The sequence below is a fragment of the Astatotilapia calliptera genome, chromosome 6, assembly GCF_900246225.1.
Source record: "Astatotilapia calliptera chromosome 6, fAstCal1.2, whole genome shotgun sequence".
Taxonomy (NCBI): Eukaryota; Metazoa; Chordata; class Actinopteri; order Cichliformes; family Cichlidae; genus Astatotilapia; species Astatotilapia calliptera.
In genome coordinates, this window is record NC_039307.1 from 20,789,946 (window position 1) to 20,809,806 (window position 19,861).

The 19,861-nt window shown below is 38.2% G+C and overlaps 3 protein-coding genes across 3 annotated transcripts in view; 1 reads left to right on the forward strand and 2 right to left on the reverse strand.

The window, feature by feature from the left end:
* Positions 1 to 19,861, reverse strand: part of LOC113024198 (MAP/microtubule affinity-regulating kinase 4-like) — a 597,794-nt gene that overhangs the window by 55,990 nt on the left and 521,943 nt on the right. The window lies entirely within an intron of this gene.
* tmem134 (transmembrane protein 134) lies at positions 2,337 to 11,000 on the reverse strand. The gene is made up of 8 exons (XM_026171086.1): positions 10,749 to 11,000; positions 10,146 to 10,387; positions 8,230 to 8,297; positions 8,057 to 8,143; positions 7,912 to 7,988; positions 7,369 to 7,413; positions 2,814 to 2,867; positions 2,337 to 2,709 (listed from the first exon to the last, which is right to left on the reverse strand). Exons 2-8 carry the CDS (start codon positions 10,341 to 10,343, stop codon positions 2,627 to 2,629), a joined length of 612 nt encoding a protein of 203 aa, XP_026026871.1. The 5' UTR covers positions 10,344 to 10,387; positions 10,749 to 11,000; the 3' UTR covers positions 2,337 to 2,626.
* Positions 13,949 to 19,859, forward strand: serping1 (serpin peptidase inhibitor, clade G (C1 inhibitor), member 1). Its single transcript, XM_026171074.1, has 11 exons — positions 13,949 to 14,070; positions 14,406 to 14,453; positions 14,573 to 14,684; positions 14,778 to 14,927; positions 15,032 to 15,331; positions 15,459 to 15,680; positions 16,745 to 16,888; positions 16,980 to 17,183; positions 17,261 to 17,400; positions 18,912 to 19,134; positions 19,385 to 19,859. Exons 2-11 carry the CDS (start codon positions 14,406 to 14,408, stop codon positions 19,630 to 19,632), a joined length of 1,791 nt encoding a protein of 596 aa, XP_026026859.1. The 5' UTR covers positions 13,949 to 14,070; the 3' UTR covers positions 19,633 to 19,859.

Sequence of the window (19,861 nt, forward strand, 5' to 3'; positions counted from 1 at the left end):
GCTTCATTTTCAGCATGACAGTTATCTCAAACACACTGCCAGCAGCATACACACCATGCTTATCTGTTATTTCTCCTCCTCTGTGTGGATGTGAAAGTCTGCAACCCATTGATTTCCCACACTCTACCTGCTAGCCTCCGGCAGATGGACTTCATCATTTTTGTGAATTACCACTATTTTTTCTCATCATAATGGTCCAAACATTGTAGCTTCATACAGAGTGATCATCAGTGCAGATCACCAAGAACCCTGTTATTTTTAAGAAAGTGCTACCTTACTCCTGGCTCAGCAGTTATCTGACCAGTATGACAGGAAAGCAGCAGAACCCAAGTGTCCTTCATTGGGTTTGTTATTATTGCTGTTATTTCTTTTTAAAACTGGGATCACTGGAGATTTAGATATTTAGAATAATCTATTGTCAATTTAAATGGAAATAGTTTCTGTTTATTGGGTCCAATTGCTCTTTTTAAGAGTCAATTAAATCAACCCTGAACATTCAAGTGCTTGTTTAGCTTACTTTCATATGCACACTCTACAGAGATTAAAAGCCTGCTGGTTTGTCATACTCATAACTGGTCTGATCAGGCTTGAAGTACCAAACCAGTGGCAGTATATGTAGCACAGTGCTGCAATTCAATTCATTCTAATAGATATACTGTGATTCTAGCCATAAACCCATCTGTCCTAGAGTAACACCCTATTAGAAACACCACATTCACTAAGGTATAAGCATCCAGAGTAATGTTTGAAATGTTGGAGACTCATACATCTTATGCATTTTTACTAGATGTGTAGACTTTATATTTTTATATTGTTTTAAGGTTAAATGAATAAAAGAAAGTGCAGGTTTATCAGTTTGCTTTAAAAATGTACAAGGATCAAATCAGGTGTCATGTCTTATCTGATCTGGCCACTTTTTGAATTATGGCAAATGTGAGCTCTGAAAACTTGTTCTAGCTCTTTTCTGTAGTACTGATTCTCTCTTCATCTTCACCTCTCCACTACCTCTGTTTTTTAATGTGCATGCCACATGCCTCATCTTCTCTATTCTCACCTGCTCTGTCCTGTTGTTGCTTCTGCTCATTAAAAAAAGATGTGATCAGCATATGCTCCTCCAAATCTTACCAAATTTCATTTTATTGTCCTATCAATTAATACTCTAATTAATATGATGTTTATTTATGTGAAAAACAAATTAATGCACTTTGGAATTGTTTTGTAGATTTAACAGAGGGAATGGCATCAAATCATGTGTGTTAATCACAGGCTTAAAATTGGTTCTTTGCTTAGTTGTCTGTTACAGGTAGACCTAACACTGACTGATTTAGGTGCCTTTTTATGCTTGAATGATTCATAGGTCAGTATTTTAAATAAAAATCTATAAAAATGGTTAGATACAAGGACCGGTCTACTGCTCAAGACCAGTGTCTCTAAGCACATTTTTAATTTAAGCTAAATGATGAGACTCCTCCAGGGCAGTAGGTCCAAAAATGTTATCTACTATTTTTTTTTTTTACTGTTTTAATTAACTTATTTTGTGGTGCATTTTGTAATATTTGCCAGCATAATGAAAATAGCCTTTTTGTTATATTTGTGACTAAAAATTTTATGTTAAAGTATTCTACATGTTTCATTTTACATTACTGTGAAATATAACCATATACCATCCAGAAATGATCACTAATTGACTTTTGCAATGTGAAGTTTATTAGTTTTTTTTAGTGTGTGCTCAAATATGGGACTTTTTCATATTTTAAGGCAATAGGATTTTTTGATGTATCCCGGTTCAGATCAAATTTCAGGCTTTTATCCTTAATAGCTTGTTCAGACAGGTTCAAACACGGCCTCAAAATCTGAAAAAGAAACATGCTGGAAGCAGGTCAATGGACCATTTAAAAAGAAAGTATTACATTTAAATTGAAAGTAAATTTAACAGCAATTATTACATATATCCAAACTTTGGACCATGAAATTGTATATAACAAATATATATGTGTGTGTATGTGTGTGTTTGTGCAATCCTAATGCTTCTGTTAAATAGATTTGATCCATCAGCCTTTAAAAGCAGACCCAAAGCTACTTCTCAATTAGCCTTACAAATTGAATAAATGCGTAATACCTTTCAGAACAGTGGATGAATAGAGTGAGTAAACACGTTCTTAGAACCAAGAAATAGCAGAAGGTCAAAAATAGATTTCTCTGAAAAATGCACTCAATAACAGATGCAGAGGTAAATGCCTGATTTTGAACAATATAACATCTACATTTTAAATATATATTGTGAAATATATCATGATTTAAAGGAATGGCTTTTCATTAAAACCAACTGACACAAATTAAAATATACAACATTTTATTGTAATTTCACAGTCATCTTTCACTTAAAACAGAATACACAGGCGAGACGGTGGTCTTTTTGGTATACACATACAGTAATGTCAGTTCATGGAGTGGAAATATAGTGAAGGCGCTGAGTGGTAAAAGTAGGAGTGGTCAATATGTCAAACAAACCAAAAACAAAGAAAAACAACAAAAAACAGGTCAATATATCTTATGAGTGTCAAAATACCATTAATTATAACATAGTTGAAAGAAATGTAGTGAACTTGTCTGGTCACATGAAATTTCATTTTTCAAAATAAGGTAGGTAGAACAGTTTGAAGCCTCTTCTACCACGGACTGCACAGCTGATGTAAATCACATGGTACACTGCGGGCGAACACACAGAATGGCAATATTAGCATTCATCAAAACAAAGCTTTGCACATAAAAAGACAAGTAAAAGGTTTAAGAGATAAAATGAACAAAATTACCTCCAGGGATAAACAGAAGAAATCCAGGAATGAAGAAAATAGCACTTGAAATACCTGTGGGGACAGTTTTATCAGCTACAGTCAAGAGAAAACACACACAACGCTTTGAGTTCTTAATTAGATTAAGAAAGTACTACTTAACTACCGGTCCATTTAACATTTACATGCTCTGAAACAGCCAGAAATGCTAAGTTAAATTAGAGGATTGATGAAGTTTGCCTGTACAGTAAATCTGAAGCTACAGCTGCATAAATATTGAAAATGACTAACTACTCTTTTGACAAGATTAACACGTTGTTGTTGGAAATCACTGCTTAGTTTTCTAACAACATTAATAAAAGGTGTGAACAAGAAGGTGAAAAAGTATCTTATGATTATAAATTATGTGGCTGAAAGGAAGGCATAAAAATGGAGAAATGGTAAATGGCCTGCATTTGTATAGCGCTTTTCTAGTCCATAGGACCCCAAAGCGCTTCACACTACATTCAGTCATTCACCCATTCACACACACATTCACACACTGGCGATGGCAAGCTACATTGTAGCCACAGCTGCCCTGGGGCGCACTGACAGAGGCGAGGCTGCCGGACACAGGCGTCACCGGGCCCTCTGACCACCACCAGTAGGCAAACATGGGGTTAGTATCTTGCCCAAGGATATTTGACATGCAGCCAGGAGGCAGCCTGGGATCGAACCACCGACCTTCTGATTAGTGGCTGACCTGCTCTGCCACCTGAGCTACAGCCACCCCAGAAATGGACACCAGAAACAGCCAAACTGCAAATTCCTAATATATAACCATCAATATCGATGGTACTTTCACTTTAGTTAGGCAAAATTTAAGTGGTGGTATCAAAGATTTCAGCTGTAGCTCAATCTGTGATATTTGCAGCTGCCTGTGGGAACAGCAAACCACATTTATAACTACAGCTCACAGAATTTTGTTGTAATTTTCATAAACAAACCAGGAAATAATTGGCCTCTTTCCTTCACTATGTGATCTCATTTTATGTTGCACATGAAAGGAGTCTGAACAGTGTAAAACACTTGAAAAAAGAATGCTTGCACAGCTGGGCTGCACTTACAGACTTTCTGGTTATAAGCAAAAGGAAAAAATAGTGCATACTTTACAACATTTTAAAGTACATGTCTAAAAGTACATGTCTAAAGGCCCCTATAATTAGATGGAATTTTATTGGATTTAATTTAAAACGACACTGTAATTAGATTTACCCACAAATACTTAAAGGTAGTTACACAAGAATAAGGGGGTAACGAGTCAGTTTTTCACACGAATTATACTGCAAGTAAATGTAAGTAGTGTGTAAGTAATTTTAAGTAAGTAAGCAATTTAGTGGGAAAACAAACAGACAAGCTTGAGCCATATTATGCAGCGGCTTGATCTTGCCTAACTTGTTTTTCTACAAAATTACTTATTTAAAATTACTCATGCAGTACTTAAAAACGTACTTACACTCTACTTAAATTTACTTGCAGAGTATAATTTTGCTTTGTTTCCTGTAAAAATCTGGCTTGTTACCTTTAAGTATATAATTATATTGTAATTTCAAATTAAATACATTGAATTCCTTTTAGTTACAGGGTAAATACTCTCTTTGTGATTATAAGGTGTTACTAAATAATGCAATACTTGAGCCGTATGCACAATTACTATTATGCTAGTTCATTTGGAGGCAGATGGTGACTTAGCAGATGTACATTTTAAAGAAAATCTTAAAGGGGTGAGTAGAATAATTCATCAACTAATGTATGACAAAATAGCACAGAAGTTGATGCAGATGTGATTAATAATGTGTTGCTAACTTTCAAAATTCTCTACTTAAAAAAAAGGGGGTAAGAGAGCTCCCCCCCCCCACCCACCCACAATTCTTGTGGTGATGATGCTCAAGAAAAGGCTTGGGAGCAGTGATAAGAGCATGAATTGCTCTGAACAGGACTCGGGGTTATGGAAGTATGCCCAGTCAACTTTAGATAAGAAAGTTCTTAAGCAGATTTTACAGCTTAATTGCAGAGATGCACCTGCTCCTGTAGCTACTTATGAAAGGCAAATTGATCTAATCTCATCTATTTTGACTCTGGTGACATTTTCTTAATATGTTGTGGGTGAGCTCATCCCAAAGAGCACATTAATTGCTTGATTTCTGCCTCAAGCTGGAGAGGAGACACTCTATACAAAAAAGGCAGACACGACTAATTTAAAGTGCCTAACTCGCGGTGAGCATTTGAAGCTGATATTCGTGGAATGTGTTGACCAATTTAATGGGAGGTGCAGATTTTTGTAAAGGGGAAAAGCAAGGCTCATTTGATCTGAAAAGACTTTTTAAAACTTGCCTGACAGACTTTAATTCATTATGAATCCTGGTTGTACAGCCAAAGAAATTCTGAATAACAGTTCTGAACATATAGATACTTGATAAAATGCACTGGGTTTGGACAGAAATACAAGATGAGAAGTATTGAACACTCAGCTTTTTAGAGGTTTGGAGGCAGAAAAATCAAAAGGGACACTACTAATCAAAGACAAGGCAAGAGAGGTTCAAGATAGTTAAACATGTGACACACAGAGCCACTACCGGGCCCAGCAGACCTCTGCACTATATGGAATGTGAAGTGTGATCTCATTCAATACAAACTTATCGCAAGCATGCAGTCAGAGCATTGCACTAGGGCTGCACAATTAACCAAATTTGAAACTCAATCACAAACATGATTGACCAGTGCTGCAAATGCTTGTTCTGTCAATTGAGTACAAAGCAAAAGTAAATCAAGCGCCCCTTAAATCAGTGCCTCATCACGTGCCTGCATAAATAACGAAATTCAAATGTCTGGTAAGGCAGAAGGTGAAGAGCTTGCTCCTTGAAGCAGATCCTCATCTGCTGTTTGGTAATACTTCAGATTTAGCACAAGAGATATTAACCAAGAATACTTCATACGCAAGGAGTTTGCACTGCAAGGCAACACGAACTAAGTTATTCAACCACCTGCAAACACACCACAAGAGTATATGAATAGATGAAGGCCAAGAAAAACAATGCAATGTTTGCTAACATGAATCATCCAATGTCAGCTCATGTCCATAAAAGCAAGGGTGGATACGACACATCACAGTATCCACCCAGCTCACAAAGACATACCGAAATCACCAACCAATTGAATTCCATTTGGCCAAAGATAGAAACACAGTGAGTAATGGAGGGTTCAGAAAAAATGGTCAACTTACTGGAAAAAAGATATTTTATTTCCACAAGATTTTTCCAATGTGGCAAAGCCTGTCCTGTCTGCAAAACATTGCAGGTATAATGTGGAGGGATACACAGCTGTGGACTACTATGAACTTTATTCACACCCATACTACACTTACAATGATCTAACTAAAGATTTCCCTGACAGTAAGAAACAGTGATTCTTGTATAGGTTTGTTGCTACATTACAAACATTCTGCTGACAACATTGTGTGTAGTAACAATGCGTAAGCTTGAAGAAGTTATTTTAGAGGACAAGTAGAAGTTTTAGGTGTTCTAGGTGAACTTGTGATCACCGTCTACAGCCTAAACCTTAAGCCATCTGTCATTTCCAAGTGCAAATGCTCCTTCGGTTCCCAGAAACTGAGGGACTTTTCAGCTGAATTTAAATTATCAGGGTGGCTGTTCCCCCAGGTGTAACCATAAAGTAAAACCTCCAGGCATCCAAGAAAAAGAGGATTTAAAGAGGTTCAGTGGAGTTTGAGGTTAGCGGGAAGTCGGCCAACTAGTTGCTACAAAGATTATGCACCATGTTATCATTTATTTACAAAACCTCCCAAAAATGTTCAGATGCTGAAGATGCTGAGCGAGGGTTAAATTGTTCTCAACAAAAGCAGATGCTGACTGAGACAAACCATCATGGCAAGTCTGAGATGACCCCTATGCACTAAGGTCAGTCAGCATGAAATATTTGCACTTTTCACTTTCAAGTGTAGGACAGTTATTTACCATGGATATAATAAAGCCACCGGTTGCTAGGGAAACATGTGTTTTCTGACTGGTTGGCAGTGGTTGTTGGAGGAGATTGAAAACCTCAGAGCGACTACTTTGGCTGGATTATCACCTTAATTGTCATAAGGCGGTACAAAAAACAAAGAAACAAGCAAAAAAGGCCCACTGTACATGATTCTTGTTATGATTCTGTCACTCCAGTCGTAAAAGCAGACAGACTGTGAGATCTGGACTAAGAACTATACTGTCCTGTAGCAGGCAAGGACTATGGCAGCTTTCTGTGTGTTCTTTTGTGTGTCAAGATAACACAGAGATCCTCCCACTTGTGGGAAAGCACACCAGCACTAATGGACTCTAATAAAAACATTCCATTCTGAATTATACTATTTAATCCACTATATAAGTCCTGCATTCATTCATGTTTGGTCTGTTTATGATTTGAAAGAAGTTGAGAAGTGACGCGCTTCTTTGTGTATGCTTGCATTTGGACTAACATGCATTTCTAAAAAACAACAACAACAGTCTAAATGCTTTGCATGTCAATATTTTATCTTCCTTACCTGCACTTGGATTGAGCTGTATGACAATACCTGTGAAAATAAGAGCTAAAACAAAAACAGCACAAACATTATAGGTTTGAAAGGTTCTGTTTTTATTAGTTTGGTTATTCCGGCAATAACTCTGTCATAATCTGTTGATCAGTGCAGGGGGACAAAGTTCACTGTGCAAAGTGCCAAGACTATCATTGCCTGACACAACACGGAACAAACTACCTGGTGTAGCATTGCAAAACAATTTGGAGTGGTGCCTTTGTGTTAATGTTAGAGCGTCATTTTGAAGTGAACTTAGAATCAGAAAGAAGAGGTGTGTTTGTCCTTTTCGACTGCAGTCATTTAACTGGAGATTAGCAATTCTTTTGAGTTTAAAACCAAAATTAAATTAAAATCACTAAACCATCTACAGTGGGAGCAGGCAGCCCTTGTTACTGTGATGCTCCCACAGCCAAAATGAATCAGGTAAACATGAGAAAAACAAGTTTCTCTCAGTAAATTGTTCTGGTTTGTGTGTTTCATACTTAATAAGTAACAAAAACATGTACTTACCAACTCCAGTGATGAGGAGAAGGAATGAAGAGAGAACAACCCTTCTGTTTTTCTTCACCAGCGGATGGGACACCCACCTAGGCGAAATGTGTTTTTAAAGTAACCGTGTTTGTTATGCTTCTCCGTGAGAGAAGACCGAACTTACCCGCAGCAGTGCGCAGAAAGCTGCGTGACTGAACTCAAGGTGCTGAAGGACCACTGAGAGCTGCAGTAAGACAGCGTTGCAGGGTCACTGTGGAGAAAGCAGAAACACGCTTCATCTCACATTCACAGAAGAAGCAGGGAAAAGAAAAATCACGCCTGAACTACAGAGCCCACCTGATTTTGAAGAAGTTATTGAAAGAGGAATTCCCGTTGTTGCCCAAGGCGTCTTCATTTTCCAGATTCTAAAACAAAAGGAGATGGTGGATGTCATATAAACGGCAAAGAAAAATGTATAGCTCGCAGAGAGGAAGCAAAAGTAATACTGTTATTATAGTCGCTGTTTTTTTTTTCCTATTTCTTAAGGACGTGACTTTCAGATATGTTCATCTGCTGTAGAAATTTATTAGGCCTCCCACTTCTTCTTTTGTCCACACATGCCCAGTTTGTCCAGTTTTATTTTTGAGGACACACTGCACATCATGCTAGGAATCTTCTTGTTGTTGCCAAATGTTTATTTCATTGTGTTAAACTGTGTTATCTCTGGCATTGCTCATATATTCGCCAGAGGAAATGGGAACAAATTATGTGTTTGTGTGACAGGCTGCTAGGAATGAAGTGCCAGGAAATATCATTTAAAACTGGTTCTTTGCTAAGTTGTCTGTTAAGTGTAGACACAGTACAGGCTCATGCCTGGAGTTAGATACTGCTTTTATCCTTGAATGATTCAGGCAGGCAGTGTAAAGTGGAGAAAAAAAAACTGGAGAACTAATACCTAACACCACTTTGCTGCTTGTAAGCAAAATAAATAGAAATGAAGGGCAGCTCAAGACTTTTGAACAGTAATCTACAAGAGTCACTGGCCTTCACAAATATGTTGTGACACGTTTAAAATAGTTCTTTTCACACGGTTAACAGCCCAGCTCCATCACATCTTACAGATTCCATTTTACCAGAACTTACTGTATCTATGTGTGTTTCCATAAATCCCTCCTTGACTTTCATAACTTGAACAGCCACACTTGGCACACAAGCCCAACTTAGGCATCTGCCAATTGTTTTTTATATCACATATTATGATTTTATTATGTTGCCTAGCTACCGCCAGTCACAAAATGACCAGTTTTAACTTTTATGCTCCTATAACACATTGTAAAAACATCCTATTGTTTTAATTTCATTGCAATAATGTCTCATTCACATCCACAAAAGTTTAATTATGCATTCAGTATTAGGATGGATGAGGGTGCCTAGCAACCACCTAGCAACAGGCTAAAATGAGCAGCTTTTACTGTATAAACAATATCTACCACCACTACTTTTCTTAAACTTTTCTCAGTGTTGGTAACTATATCTGTTTGCAGCAGAACAGCACAAAGAGATCACAGATAATTGGTGTGTACAAGTTGTGCTAATACAGCACTGTGCTGTCAGTGTCAGTCTTTGTGGCTCCTACAGTTCTCCAGAGTATAATGGGAGGCAGAGCCTTGAGCTACTAGACACATCTTTTGTGGAAATAGCTCCCAGTTTAGGCTGTGGACAGACACCCTCTCTCTTCCTTTCTTTAAGGTTGAAATATTTCCTTTTTTGAAGATTACAGTCAGAGCTAGATGAGGTAATGCAAAATTTTTTTAAAAAAAAATGCTGCTTTATGTTCAAGCTGCTAGCAGAAGCTCTCGTGAAGCCTGCTCTTTCACTCCACATAGATTCAAATCATCTCATTGTTACACGTCATTAAAATTGTGTGCTCCCAAGGTTTATTTCTTTTCTTCTTTATTCTTTGCCATCTTTTCATGCTCTTGTTTTCTTTCTTCTTTTGTTTCATTTCACTGGCTGCTGCCGATTGCTGCCCACCTTAAGCCTGGATCTTCTCTTTCAGTCCTAAAAATGATAAGTTAGCTGTCTTCCTTGCTCACAGGGACTTGCTGAATTCTTGAGTTTGTAGCTACGAATTCGTAGTGTTGTTATAAAAACACTACAAGCTAAAACTGATACCAATCAAAAAGGAATTAGACAGCCTCTCACTGGAAATGTAACAGCAACATGAAAACAGAAATGCAAACAATGTTTTGTATCTCTTGTGTGCATGCTACCTGATACTTGAGGTTAGTGGGTTCAGGGGAGGCGGCAGCAGGTGAGGGATGATTCTGAGGTTTGGAGAAACTCAAAGGGCCAAATGTCATCTCTCCTCCTTCTCTGTCCTTCCATCCCTGCGGCTCTCCGTCAGTCACAACCCCCTCCTCATCTCCCTCCAGCACAAACGCATCGTCGATGGTAAACTGTGTTGCCATGGTGATTCCCTCTTACACCCTGAGGTCCTGTAGCCGGATGCTCACTGTGATTTAAGAGTAATAACGAATGTTTTATGGATTTTTAATCCCTCAAACCGCAGGAAACAGCCTGTGAAAATACTAACTCAGCAGCTGCTGAGTTTTCTCTCACCAATCACAGCATTTCCCTTTAAACGTTTAAAGTTCGCTCATACATGCTACACTACATAAAAACTAAATAAAGTAACTCCACCACTTTCGAATTAGTTTAAAAGGCGAAAACAGCTGCCGTGCTGCCTACACGTAACAGCGGATGGGATCGAGGCTAAGTACAACAGAGCAGAGGCTACACGGCTTTCCTGTAGGTCTCTGCCATTGTTTGTCCTCATTCTTCTGTCCGATCAGATGACCAGGAGGAAAACTTACTGTCTTAAGTAAATCCTTTCTCCTGCGAAGAAACTTCGACTTCTGAACTTTGTTCGGAGACGAGTCACATTTTTGTAAGCCCTGGAAAAAGTGGTTTTAAAGCCTTCTGTTAGCAGTATCTTAGTTTTTCTTCTGTAGTGCGACTTCTTTAGAAGTTTGGACTCTCTTCTTTTTTTTGGCAACCGGCAATCGATTAGATACGACTGATTACGCCCAAAGCGCTCTCTTCGCGTGCGAGCCAGGGCGCCGAATCGAGTGTCGTTTTATCGATCGATCCGCTAACTTTTGTTATGAAGGAGAAAAAACTCAAGAAACTGGGTCAATCATTACAATTTATGAAATTCCTACGAAAAAATAGATGGCAAAGCATTACATAAGTCACTCGAAATTTCTCTACAGTAAGTGGAAATTTTTTAGTTTAAAGCATGAAATTGTGAGACAATAATTCAAAAAGGCATTCACTGTGTGCGTGTGTGTATGCTGAATAATATAAGATAGCTAAAACAGATTAACGAATAAGTTAGGATAAATGATAAATACGATAAAATGAATAGGAAGAAACTGAAAAGAAATGAACAAACGTAAGTCACACAGCTGTCACATGATGTGTGTGCAGCTTTTTGTTGCAAGTTAGAGATATGTTATATAATTTAATACAATGCATCTCGTTAAAGATGGTCACGTTTGGTTCTCACTAACTTCAGGGATAGTATAGAACTAGCAAAGCTGTATTTTATTCGACGCAGTTTGTCAGTCTTCTTTCATAATTTTGATCAAGTGTAAAAACACAGTAAATATATAAAAAAAAAAGATTTATTTTATTAAAAGCACGAATCAATTCAAAAACATCTTGACCTTGGTTGTTTAGGGCAAAACCTATCAGAATATCAACAAAAGTGTATGTTTGCATATTCGTGTTCATGGACTGTGGTCATCTAATGGAGGAAAGGCATCCTGTACCCACAAGCCAGTAATATATTACCAAGGCTAAATAATGTCAATTAAAGAGCTGGAATCTATTTTGTGCGTTTTTATCTTTTGCTTTTAATCAAACAGCATTCCAGCTTTTCATTTACTGGAGTTTTAGTGTATTTTGTTTTAACATATTCAATATTCATTAGCAGTGCACTTAAGAACTGATAACAACAAATCAGCTAAATTAATGTATTCTCCATTTGGATATAAACACACATATAGATTTACTGGATCTTTGTATTTACATGCATAATAAATTTGGTAAAGCTGCCTCTTCTCCCATAACTAGAATGATTTTTTTTAAAGGCTCTAAGGAAGTATTTATTTTTATATATAACTTGCTTTGAAATGTCTCCAGTTATGGGTATGCTGATGAAGAGGAAAACCAGTTGAGATAGTCGACACACTACAGTGAAAAATTAATATTTCACAGGACTTGATGCTGTCCAACGCATTCAGGTGTGTGTTAATGCAATGCCATATTCCCTCAAGTATTAGTCATCTCAGCAAATCACCTAAGGCCAAACTGTGTGATGCTCAGAGAAACTGCAAAATACTGCACGTCTTAGTTCATAAAAATACAATAAGACAAAGACTCAACAACAAAGGTTTGCCAGGAGAAAGCCTCTTTTCTCTAAAAATAACATGGTAGCATCTGAACAAACAACAAAACGCACGCGACATTATCCTTTGCACAGATTAAACCAAAGCAGAGATGTTTGGCCATAATGCACAGAGACACATTTGTTGAATCCCAAACACAGCATAGCAGCACAAGTACCTCATACCAGCTGTAAAGCACAGTCGTGGTGAGGTGATGATTTGGGCTTGGGTATGGACACTTTGAAGCCACTGAGTTGGCCATTTAACTCCTCTGTACACCAGAGTCAAATGTGAGGCAGTCTCTTTGGCACCTAAAGTCCAAACTGGGTTATGCAACAAGCAAGTCTACAACAGAAATGCTGAAAAAGACAAGAAATCTTATTCTTATTGAAATGCTGTGGTGAGACCTTAAAAGCACTGTAAACATACGAGTGCCTGTAAACCTCAATGAACCAAAGGGACTTTGTAAAGAAGAGTGGGTCAAAATTCCTCCACAACAATGTGAGAAACTGATAGTTATACAGAAATTGTGGTTCTACAAGCTAATCTGAATCATGGGGTGTACGATTTTTTCACAGTACTCTGTGCAGGATTGCATAGAGTACTGTGAAAGCTGCCTTTGTTACATGACTGTAAAAGATGCAAGAGAGCCAGTTTCCAAAAATGGTAACACTTAACTGTAACCGATTTTATTGGCAGTTTTGTTGGGTTTTTTGTATGTATGTTTATTTGTTTTAAAATGATTTTCATATTTTATGTGTTGGGTAACATCCCAATCCCAAATAAATTAAAAATTATATCTCAGCAAAAAACAACAACAAACAAACAAACACTTGTTCATTCATTCAAAACCAAGCACAAGAAAATCCAATAAATAATAATACAAAAAATTTGATTAGGAAATAAAAGTAATGTAGAGAACCGTTGAGTAAACTATGCTTCAGATTAGGTACACCACCTATACCAGGTTTATCTATATTAATGAAATAGCAGTTGTTGTTGTTGTTTTTGTTTTTCCACTGATATTATATGAGGTTTTTGTGGCTCCATGTTGTGGTGCTTTGCACCTGAGAGGATCCACAAATCTTTCTGCGGTTGTGTTTAGAAGGACATGTAAAAAACAATCTGCCAAATCAAACATGCAGAGCTGCCCACCGTCTCACCCCTTTGAGAATTAGGAAGCAACCGAAAAAAACTTTAAAGTCATTCTGTTGTAAGATGTTTCTACACAAATAGTAAGTAAAGTAAAGCTGTCGCCTGCCAGTTAGGACAAGCTGGGTTTTTACTTTTTTATGTCCTTGTTTCTCTACCCACCACAACCTTCAGCAAACTAACATAAAAGGGAGTGAAACTGTCTGTCTTCCCCCATAATACCCGTGTTTCATTTTTCTTAGCTGAGATGATGTGTTTTGCAAATTCTGCACTAAAGCACTGATACTAGAAGTAATGAAATTTATTTGAAATTATGTTTGAAGGTGAAATAAACACTGAAATTTGAATATTTTCACTTAGTACCTGTTGCCAACATGTGAAATCATGTGATTTCCAACAAGTCAGAAGACTTGCATTATGCAAACAAACATCTCTAAACCAACAATCACAGATTAGTCATTGTTGGTTGCAGTTCAGGCGAGCAGATAGTAAGAGCTGCTGGTTGCAGTGGACACTGGTTCAATGTCAGAGAAACCTTACTGACAAATACTCGTATCAGGACCGAATCTGGACGCACAGAAATTCAAGAGCTGTAAGTTATGTATTTGCATGTGTGTGTGTGTGTGTGTGTGTGTGTGTGTGTGTGTGTGTGTGTGTGTGTGTGTGTGTGTGTGTGTACGACTAACCCAACTCGAATATGTTCAGCTACTTCCTAAAATATGTAAACATATCTGACATGAACAGGAAAATGTGCATATGTGTCTTTTGATTTTTGGAAATCTAACGAGGCAGTGAAATCCTTGTAATTACAACAGTTTAAGAAACTTTGAATGCAGACTGATATCACTACTTCACAGACTGCGCCACATATTGATCTCTCCTCCGGCTTGGTGCCACATTAATTTTGAAATCCTCTCTCGTTTGCAGATGGGACAAAAGGCCACAGTTTGCTTCCTCCTGCAGCTCATTTTTGAGGTAAATCTGAAGTAGTGCAGGACAATATCTTTACTAATCCACAGAAACTTAAATGGCAGGTGTTTTGTCTCTTAAATTTGTAAAGGTTTCATTTGATGTCTTTCTTTCCTCCTGGTCAGCTGTCATCATGCACACAAATCAGGGTGATACCTGACTCTACGCTGGAGCTTCCCTGTCTCCCAGCAAATAATCACTTCATCGGAGTGGAAGCAATCACATGGAAATTCAATGGTTTTAAACGGCTTCTGTTTTTAGTGTGATGCAAATTTTTGCTGCTTTTATGTACATATATGTATATAACACATGGCCTTCTTTAAACTACAGGTGCCATCCTGCTTCAAAACTATAAGCCCGTCGCTTCAGACTTTTCCCTCCGCTTTCAGTCTGTCACTAAAACCAAAGAGGGCACGTACGAGTGTCTGTTAAAGGGGAGCGATATGGAAATAGTACGAAGGTTTGACGTCATAGTTGATGGTGAGACTCTTTCGTCATCATACGACCACTTTTAATTTTACAGTTAGTGGAGCAACGAACAATAAAGTGTTTGCTGTTTGTCTGCTTTTTGTTTCTTTTTGCAGAATTCACTGACTATCAAATGAAAGCATTTACAAAGTCAGATGTTAAACTCCCTTGCAATATCCCAAGTTCCAGAGAAGTCAGCGCCAATGCACTGTGGTTCAAAGAAAGTGCAAACGGAAGAATAAAGTTGAATCTTGAAGATGACTCCGCAGATGATAATAAAAAAATACAGCTGATTTTTCCACTAGACCACGATCAGAGCATCATGGTCATAAACGCTGGCATGGAGGATGCTGGTATTTATGAATGTGAACTGGATGATGGAAAAAAGCTGAGCTCTATAAACCTTACTGTGGAAGGTAGGGGGCTTGTCAAATTTAATAGAGATTTAATAGATTTAATGATTTCCACTGCGTGTTGAGTCAGTAAGGGGGGGAAAAGGATCGATTAGTTGCATAAAACATTTTTATTTATGATTTGTTTCAGTTTTAGCTCCTCCTACAGCTCTTCCTCACACATGCCAAGGCTCCACCTCACCATGGGAGCCCTGCCCGGAGGAGAACAGCCGCACAGCAGAACCCATACTGAAGGAGTCCATGACAGAGTTTTCAATGAAGCTGTATTATTATCTCAGAGAAATATATCCTTCTGGCAACATGCTCTTCTCTCCTGTCAGCATCGGTGGGGTGCTCTCCCATTTGTTGTTAGGTACGAAAAGAGAGGCGAGTCGCTATTTTAATGTAATCACGTTGCAAATGTTTAGCATTCATCATGTTCTCCAGTGAATCCTTTAAAGTTTTCCAGTTTCATGCATCACCATGTTAAATTTGAGATAAACCAACCAGATAAACCTGCAGGTAAAAAGTTAAGATACCGTTTTATGTTTCAGTTCGGCAGAATTTTAGAGGGTGAATTAATACAGTAATGAACAAAGCTAAAGAAATAACAGGTTACAGGTTGATATTAAGTTCCTCTTCCAAAAAAAATTCTGTTTCTGAACTGGTCTGGCTTTCGTTAGGTATTATTGGTTAACGTCTTATGTGGTTAGCTCTGTGATAGACCTTTCCAGGATGTGCCCAGCTTTTAGCCCCATGACAGCTGAAGAAAACGAGTAGAAGATGATCGATGATTGGAAATGAACTGAATGGATGTTTTGAAGTGTAACTCAAAAATAGAAATGATGCTGTGATCATACAGCACTGCAATCTTCTGTGAATGTCCTGGACTTACAATGTTTCTGAGCTCATCAGCGTAACTAGTGAAACTGTTTATTTGACCACTCCTAATATTCCCGCTCTCTCCCTGTGTTGGAGAGTGTTTAATATATGAAGCCTAAGGATGGCCCGTTTTTCTTCTATTATGTCTTTTGACCAGATGTTATGAGTTAAAAAAAAAAAGAAGCTTCCAAATGTAAATGTTGCACCTGAAATAATCTTCAGATCTTTCACCTGCTGAATTTATTAAGAAATAACAACAACAACAAAAAAAAGCTCACAGCTGTCCACAGCACAGTGCATTTTCCCATTACATTTAAGACATTTAGAGGGCTGTGTAAAGGTCATGCCATATTTTTTTCTTAAACTAAAGGAGCCCCTGGAGTAAATGTTTCAAATAACTGTGACTTAAAAATGTTTTGGTACACAGCTAAAAAGACAAAAAATACACCAGTGTCTCAAAAATCTATGGATTCAACTGTATTTTTAAAATCAAACATGGCTTGCAGCTTCCTATAATGTACTAAACGTATTGTTATTGTCTAATTGTACCTTCAGGTGCAAGGAACGATACCCGTAAGGCCATTGAGAGCGCTATCTGCGTGCCTCACGACTTCCACTGCGTTCACTCCCAGATGAAGAAGCTGAGAGAGAAGCTGGCCGGCTCCCTGCTGATGGCCTCTCAGATCTACTATAATTCACGTATTACTATCACAGTGTGAAGTATATCACAGAGCAGAAAATCACAGATCGTAAGAGATAAAATGATTTCTATTTCGGCTCTCCTCCTTAGACATGAATCTGAGTGAGTCCTTTACCGACCAGTCGATCCAGTTTTATGATGCGGAGCCCACAAAGCTGCTGAATACCACTGAGGAAAACACACAGATGATCAACAGCTGGGTGGCAGAAAAGACCCAAAATAAAATCACAAAGTTGCTTGACTTTGTCCCACAAAGTTCACAGCTGATCCTGCTCAACGCCGTCTCCTTCAGCGGTCAGTAAACTGTGCGCACACCTTGTGCACATTTCAAAAATGTGGAGACTGATAAACTGTGTTTACGTGTGTTTTAGGTCAGTGGAAGGTCAAGTTTAACCCAAACAATAAAAAAGGATATTTCACAAAATTTAATGGTGATGGGGTAACGGTGCCTCTTCTCTATCATGACAAGTACATGGCAACTATGATGTATGATCCTCACCTAAAGGCACAGGTAAGGAACAAACCACCAACTGACACTTTTCACAGCAATATGTGTCTAAATCCTACACAGACCTTTCTGCCACAGGCAACAGAAGTGACATCCTGTCTTCATCGATTCCTACAGGAAACATGCGTGTTATGTTTCTTTAATGTTGAGCTTTTCATCTTTAATGCACATCTAAACTGCTCTACTAACTCACAAAACATACAGTTTGAACAGTAGCTTTATGTTTAAATTTCATCTGTCATTTTACGGTTATTTTAATTTTATATCACAATAACTATGCAGTTTATTCCTGTATAAGTAAATATGCTAAAATACTTCAGATCTATAGCATTCAATTTCCTGTTCCCCAAAGGGTCAGTTTCTTGTCTCTAGTCTTGTCTCTTGAGCTATGACAGGTATCAGAGTCGTAACCAGAATCCAGCATCTGATAGTCCATGATTCCGGCGACCTGCAGTCCTGTGCAAAAGTCTTGAGCCACCTCTCCTTTCCTTATATTTTACTTCCAAGGAACCAGAGGGTATCATTTTTTAAAGTGGTCTGCAGCTCTCCAGGCTTTCTGAAGGTCCCTTTATAGTTTTTCTTTGGACATCGGTTGCTTTTTCTTTCACTCATTTTCAGTCCAGGCCTGTGTAACTGACCATTTTCATAAGAATGCTATTACTACAAAAATGGGAAAAGTTTTTTTGTTCCTCAAGCCGTTTAACACTGACCATTGAAATGAACAAACAAGTAAAGAAACAATTTTAAATTCTATCTTCAGGCACAAACACAATTTGTATATTTTTTTTTGTTGACTCTATGCAAAATAACAAAGATAACACAGTTATAAGAGCATTAAATAGTATTTTTGCACCAACAAGGTGATTCTAAAAAAGCTTTTATCTAAAGGGTTGGTGTATTTCAGCATGCTGTGCAGTGTGCCCTTAAAAAAAAAAGAGGAAAATGGACAAGTGGAAGACCAAAAAACAAAAGCTATCTATGTTTCCTCAGAGAGTTCAGGCTGTGTTGAAGAATAAAAGCACATTTTGACTTTCAGGCACGTTAGAATTGTACAAACTCAGTTTTTGTCATATATATCATATTTTCATTATATTGCTAAACATTTTCCAAGGAAAATGAGCGATGGCTCAAGACTTTTGCACAACAGTAGATATCTTTAAGTTGATAAACACGTCGGTGGCCTCAGTGCACCGTGGTTTTGCTCAGATGAGTTAGAGAGTCAACAGTTACTAAATTTACTGCACCACTGGTGCATTTTCTTTTTTCACTCCTTACAAAACAATACACAGAGAATATTTCCATCTCATGGACAACCAGATGACTTAAACAAAGTTAATGCCAGCCAAACAGTTACAGGCACTGATACTATCATGCGTATTACGATGATGAGAAACATTTTTTTACATCTCAGGTTTATTTTAAATGCCAGTGGTAAAAACAGATGGTCTCATAATGATCTCTTTTGTCACTTATTAACACTTCCAGTATTTTTTTTTATCTTTTTTGGCCAACAGGTGGCGAGGTTTGCCCTCACAGGAGACAGCAGTCTTTACATCCTGCTGCCTTCCACCAACACAGAGGCAAAGCTGCAGGAGATCGAGCAGAAGATGACCGACAGGACTGTGGTTCAAATGATACAAAACATGAAAACAGCATCTCCTCAGCATATTGAGGTCACTCTGCCCAAAATCAAACTGAATTTCCAGCCGGAAATGAACACGCTTATCAAGAAACTAGGTTGGTTCATCTTCTGTGCTCTCTTCTCTTTCCAACCCAACATCTGACCTTTTTTTGTATTACCAAAAATAAACACCACCCATGCCTTCATCCTGTGCAGTTTAGCTAGCAGTAAACATTAGGTTCCCATTTATGAAATATGTCTCTACGTTTGCTTTTTGATCTCAAAGCATCTCCACCACATGCTTGGCTCTCTTACCTGCTTTCACCCTCACTACTACCTTTTCTGTACTTTTCACTCCCTTTCCAGGACTGTCAGTGCTTTACGAGGGTGCCGACCTGTGTGGCCTCTACCCTCAGGAGAAACTGTTCCTGGACGACGCCAAACACAGAGCCTTCCTCGCACTGACCGAACAAGGAGTGGAGGCCGGCGCTGTCACCACCTTGTCGTTCTCCCGCTCCTTCCCTTCCTTCTCAGCCCTGCGGCCTTTCATCATGCTGCTGTGGAGTGACCACACCAATGTGCCGCTCTTTATTGGCAGGTTGACCGAGCCGTGAGAGGAGAACATAACGAGGGATGGGGAGTAAAATGTGCAGGAAACGACAGGCAATGTTTAACAAAGGCTGCTTTGCTGCTGTGTTTGAAGTAATTTGAAGAATTTTTCTGAAAATTCAGTTGTTAAGAATCAATATTGCTTTAAATAGTCTAGTTACTAAAGTGAGCAGTGACTTGTGGATTTGGATTATCTTCCGAGATGATGATAAATAAACACATATCTACACAACA

Coding starts and splice junctions, on each gene's coding strand:
- tmem134 (XM_026171086.1), bottom strand. CDS start 10,343: ATGGCAACACAGTTTACCATCGACGATGCGTTTGTGCTGGAGGGAGAT. Junction 7,414..7,911: donor TCTCCTCATCACTGGAGTTG/GTAAGTACATGT, acceptor TTTTTGTTTTAG/CTCTTATTTTCACAGGTATT. Junction 2,710..2,813: donor TCTTCTGTTTATCCCTGGAG/GTAATTTTGTTC, acceptor GTTCGCCCGCAG/TGTACCATGTGATTTACATC.
- serping1 (XM_026171074.1), top strand. CDS start 14,406: ATGGGACAAAAGGCCACAGTTTGCTTCCTCCTGCAGCTCATTTTTGAG. Junction 14,928..15,031: donor GTTTGACGTCATAGTTGATG/GTGAGACTCTTT, acceptor TTCTTTTTGCAG/AATTCACTGACTATCAAATG. Junction 17,184..17,260: donor CAACGCCGTCTCCTTCAGCG/GTCAGTAAACTG, acceptor CGTGTGTTTTAG/GTCAGTGGAAGGTCAAGTTT.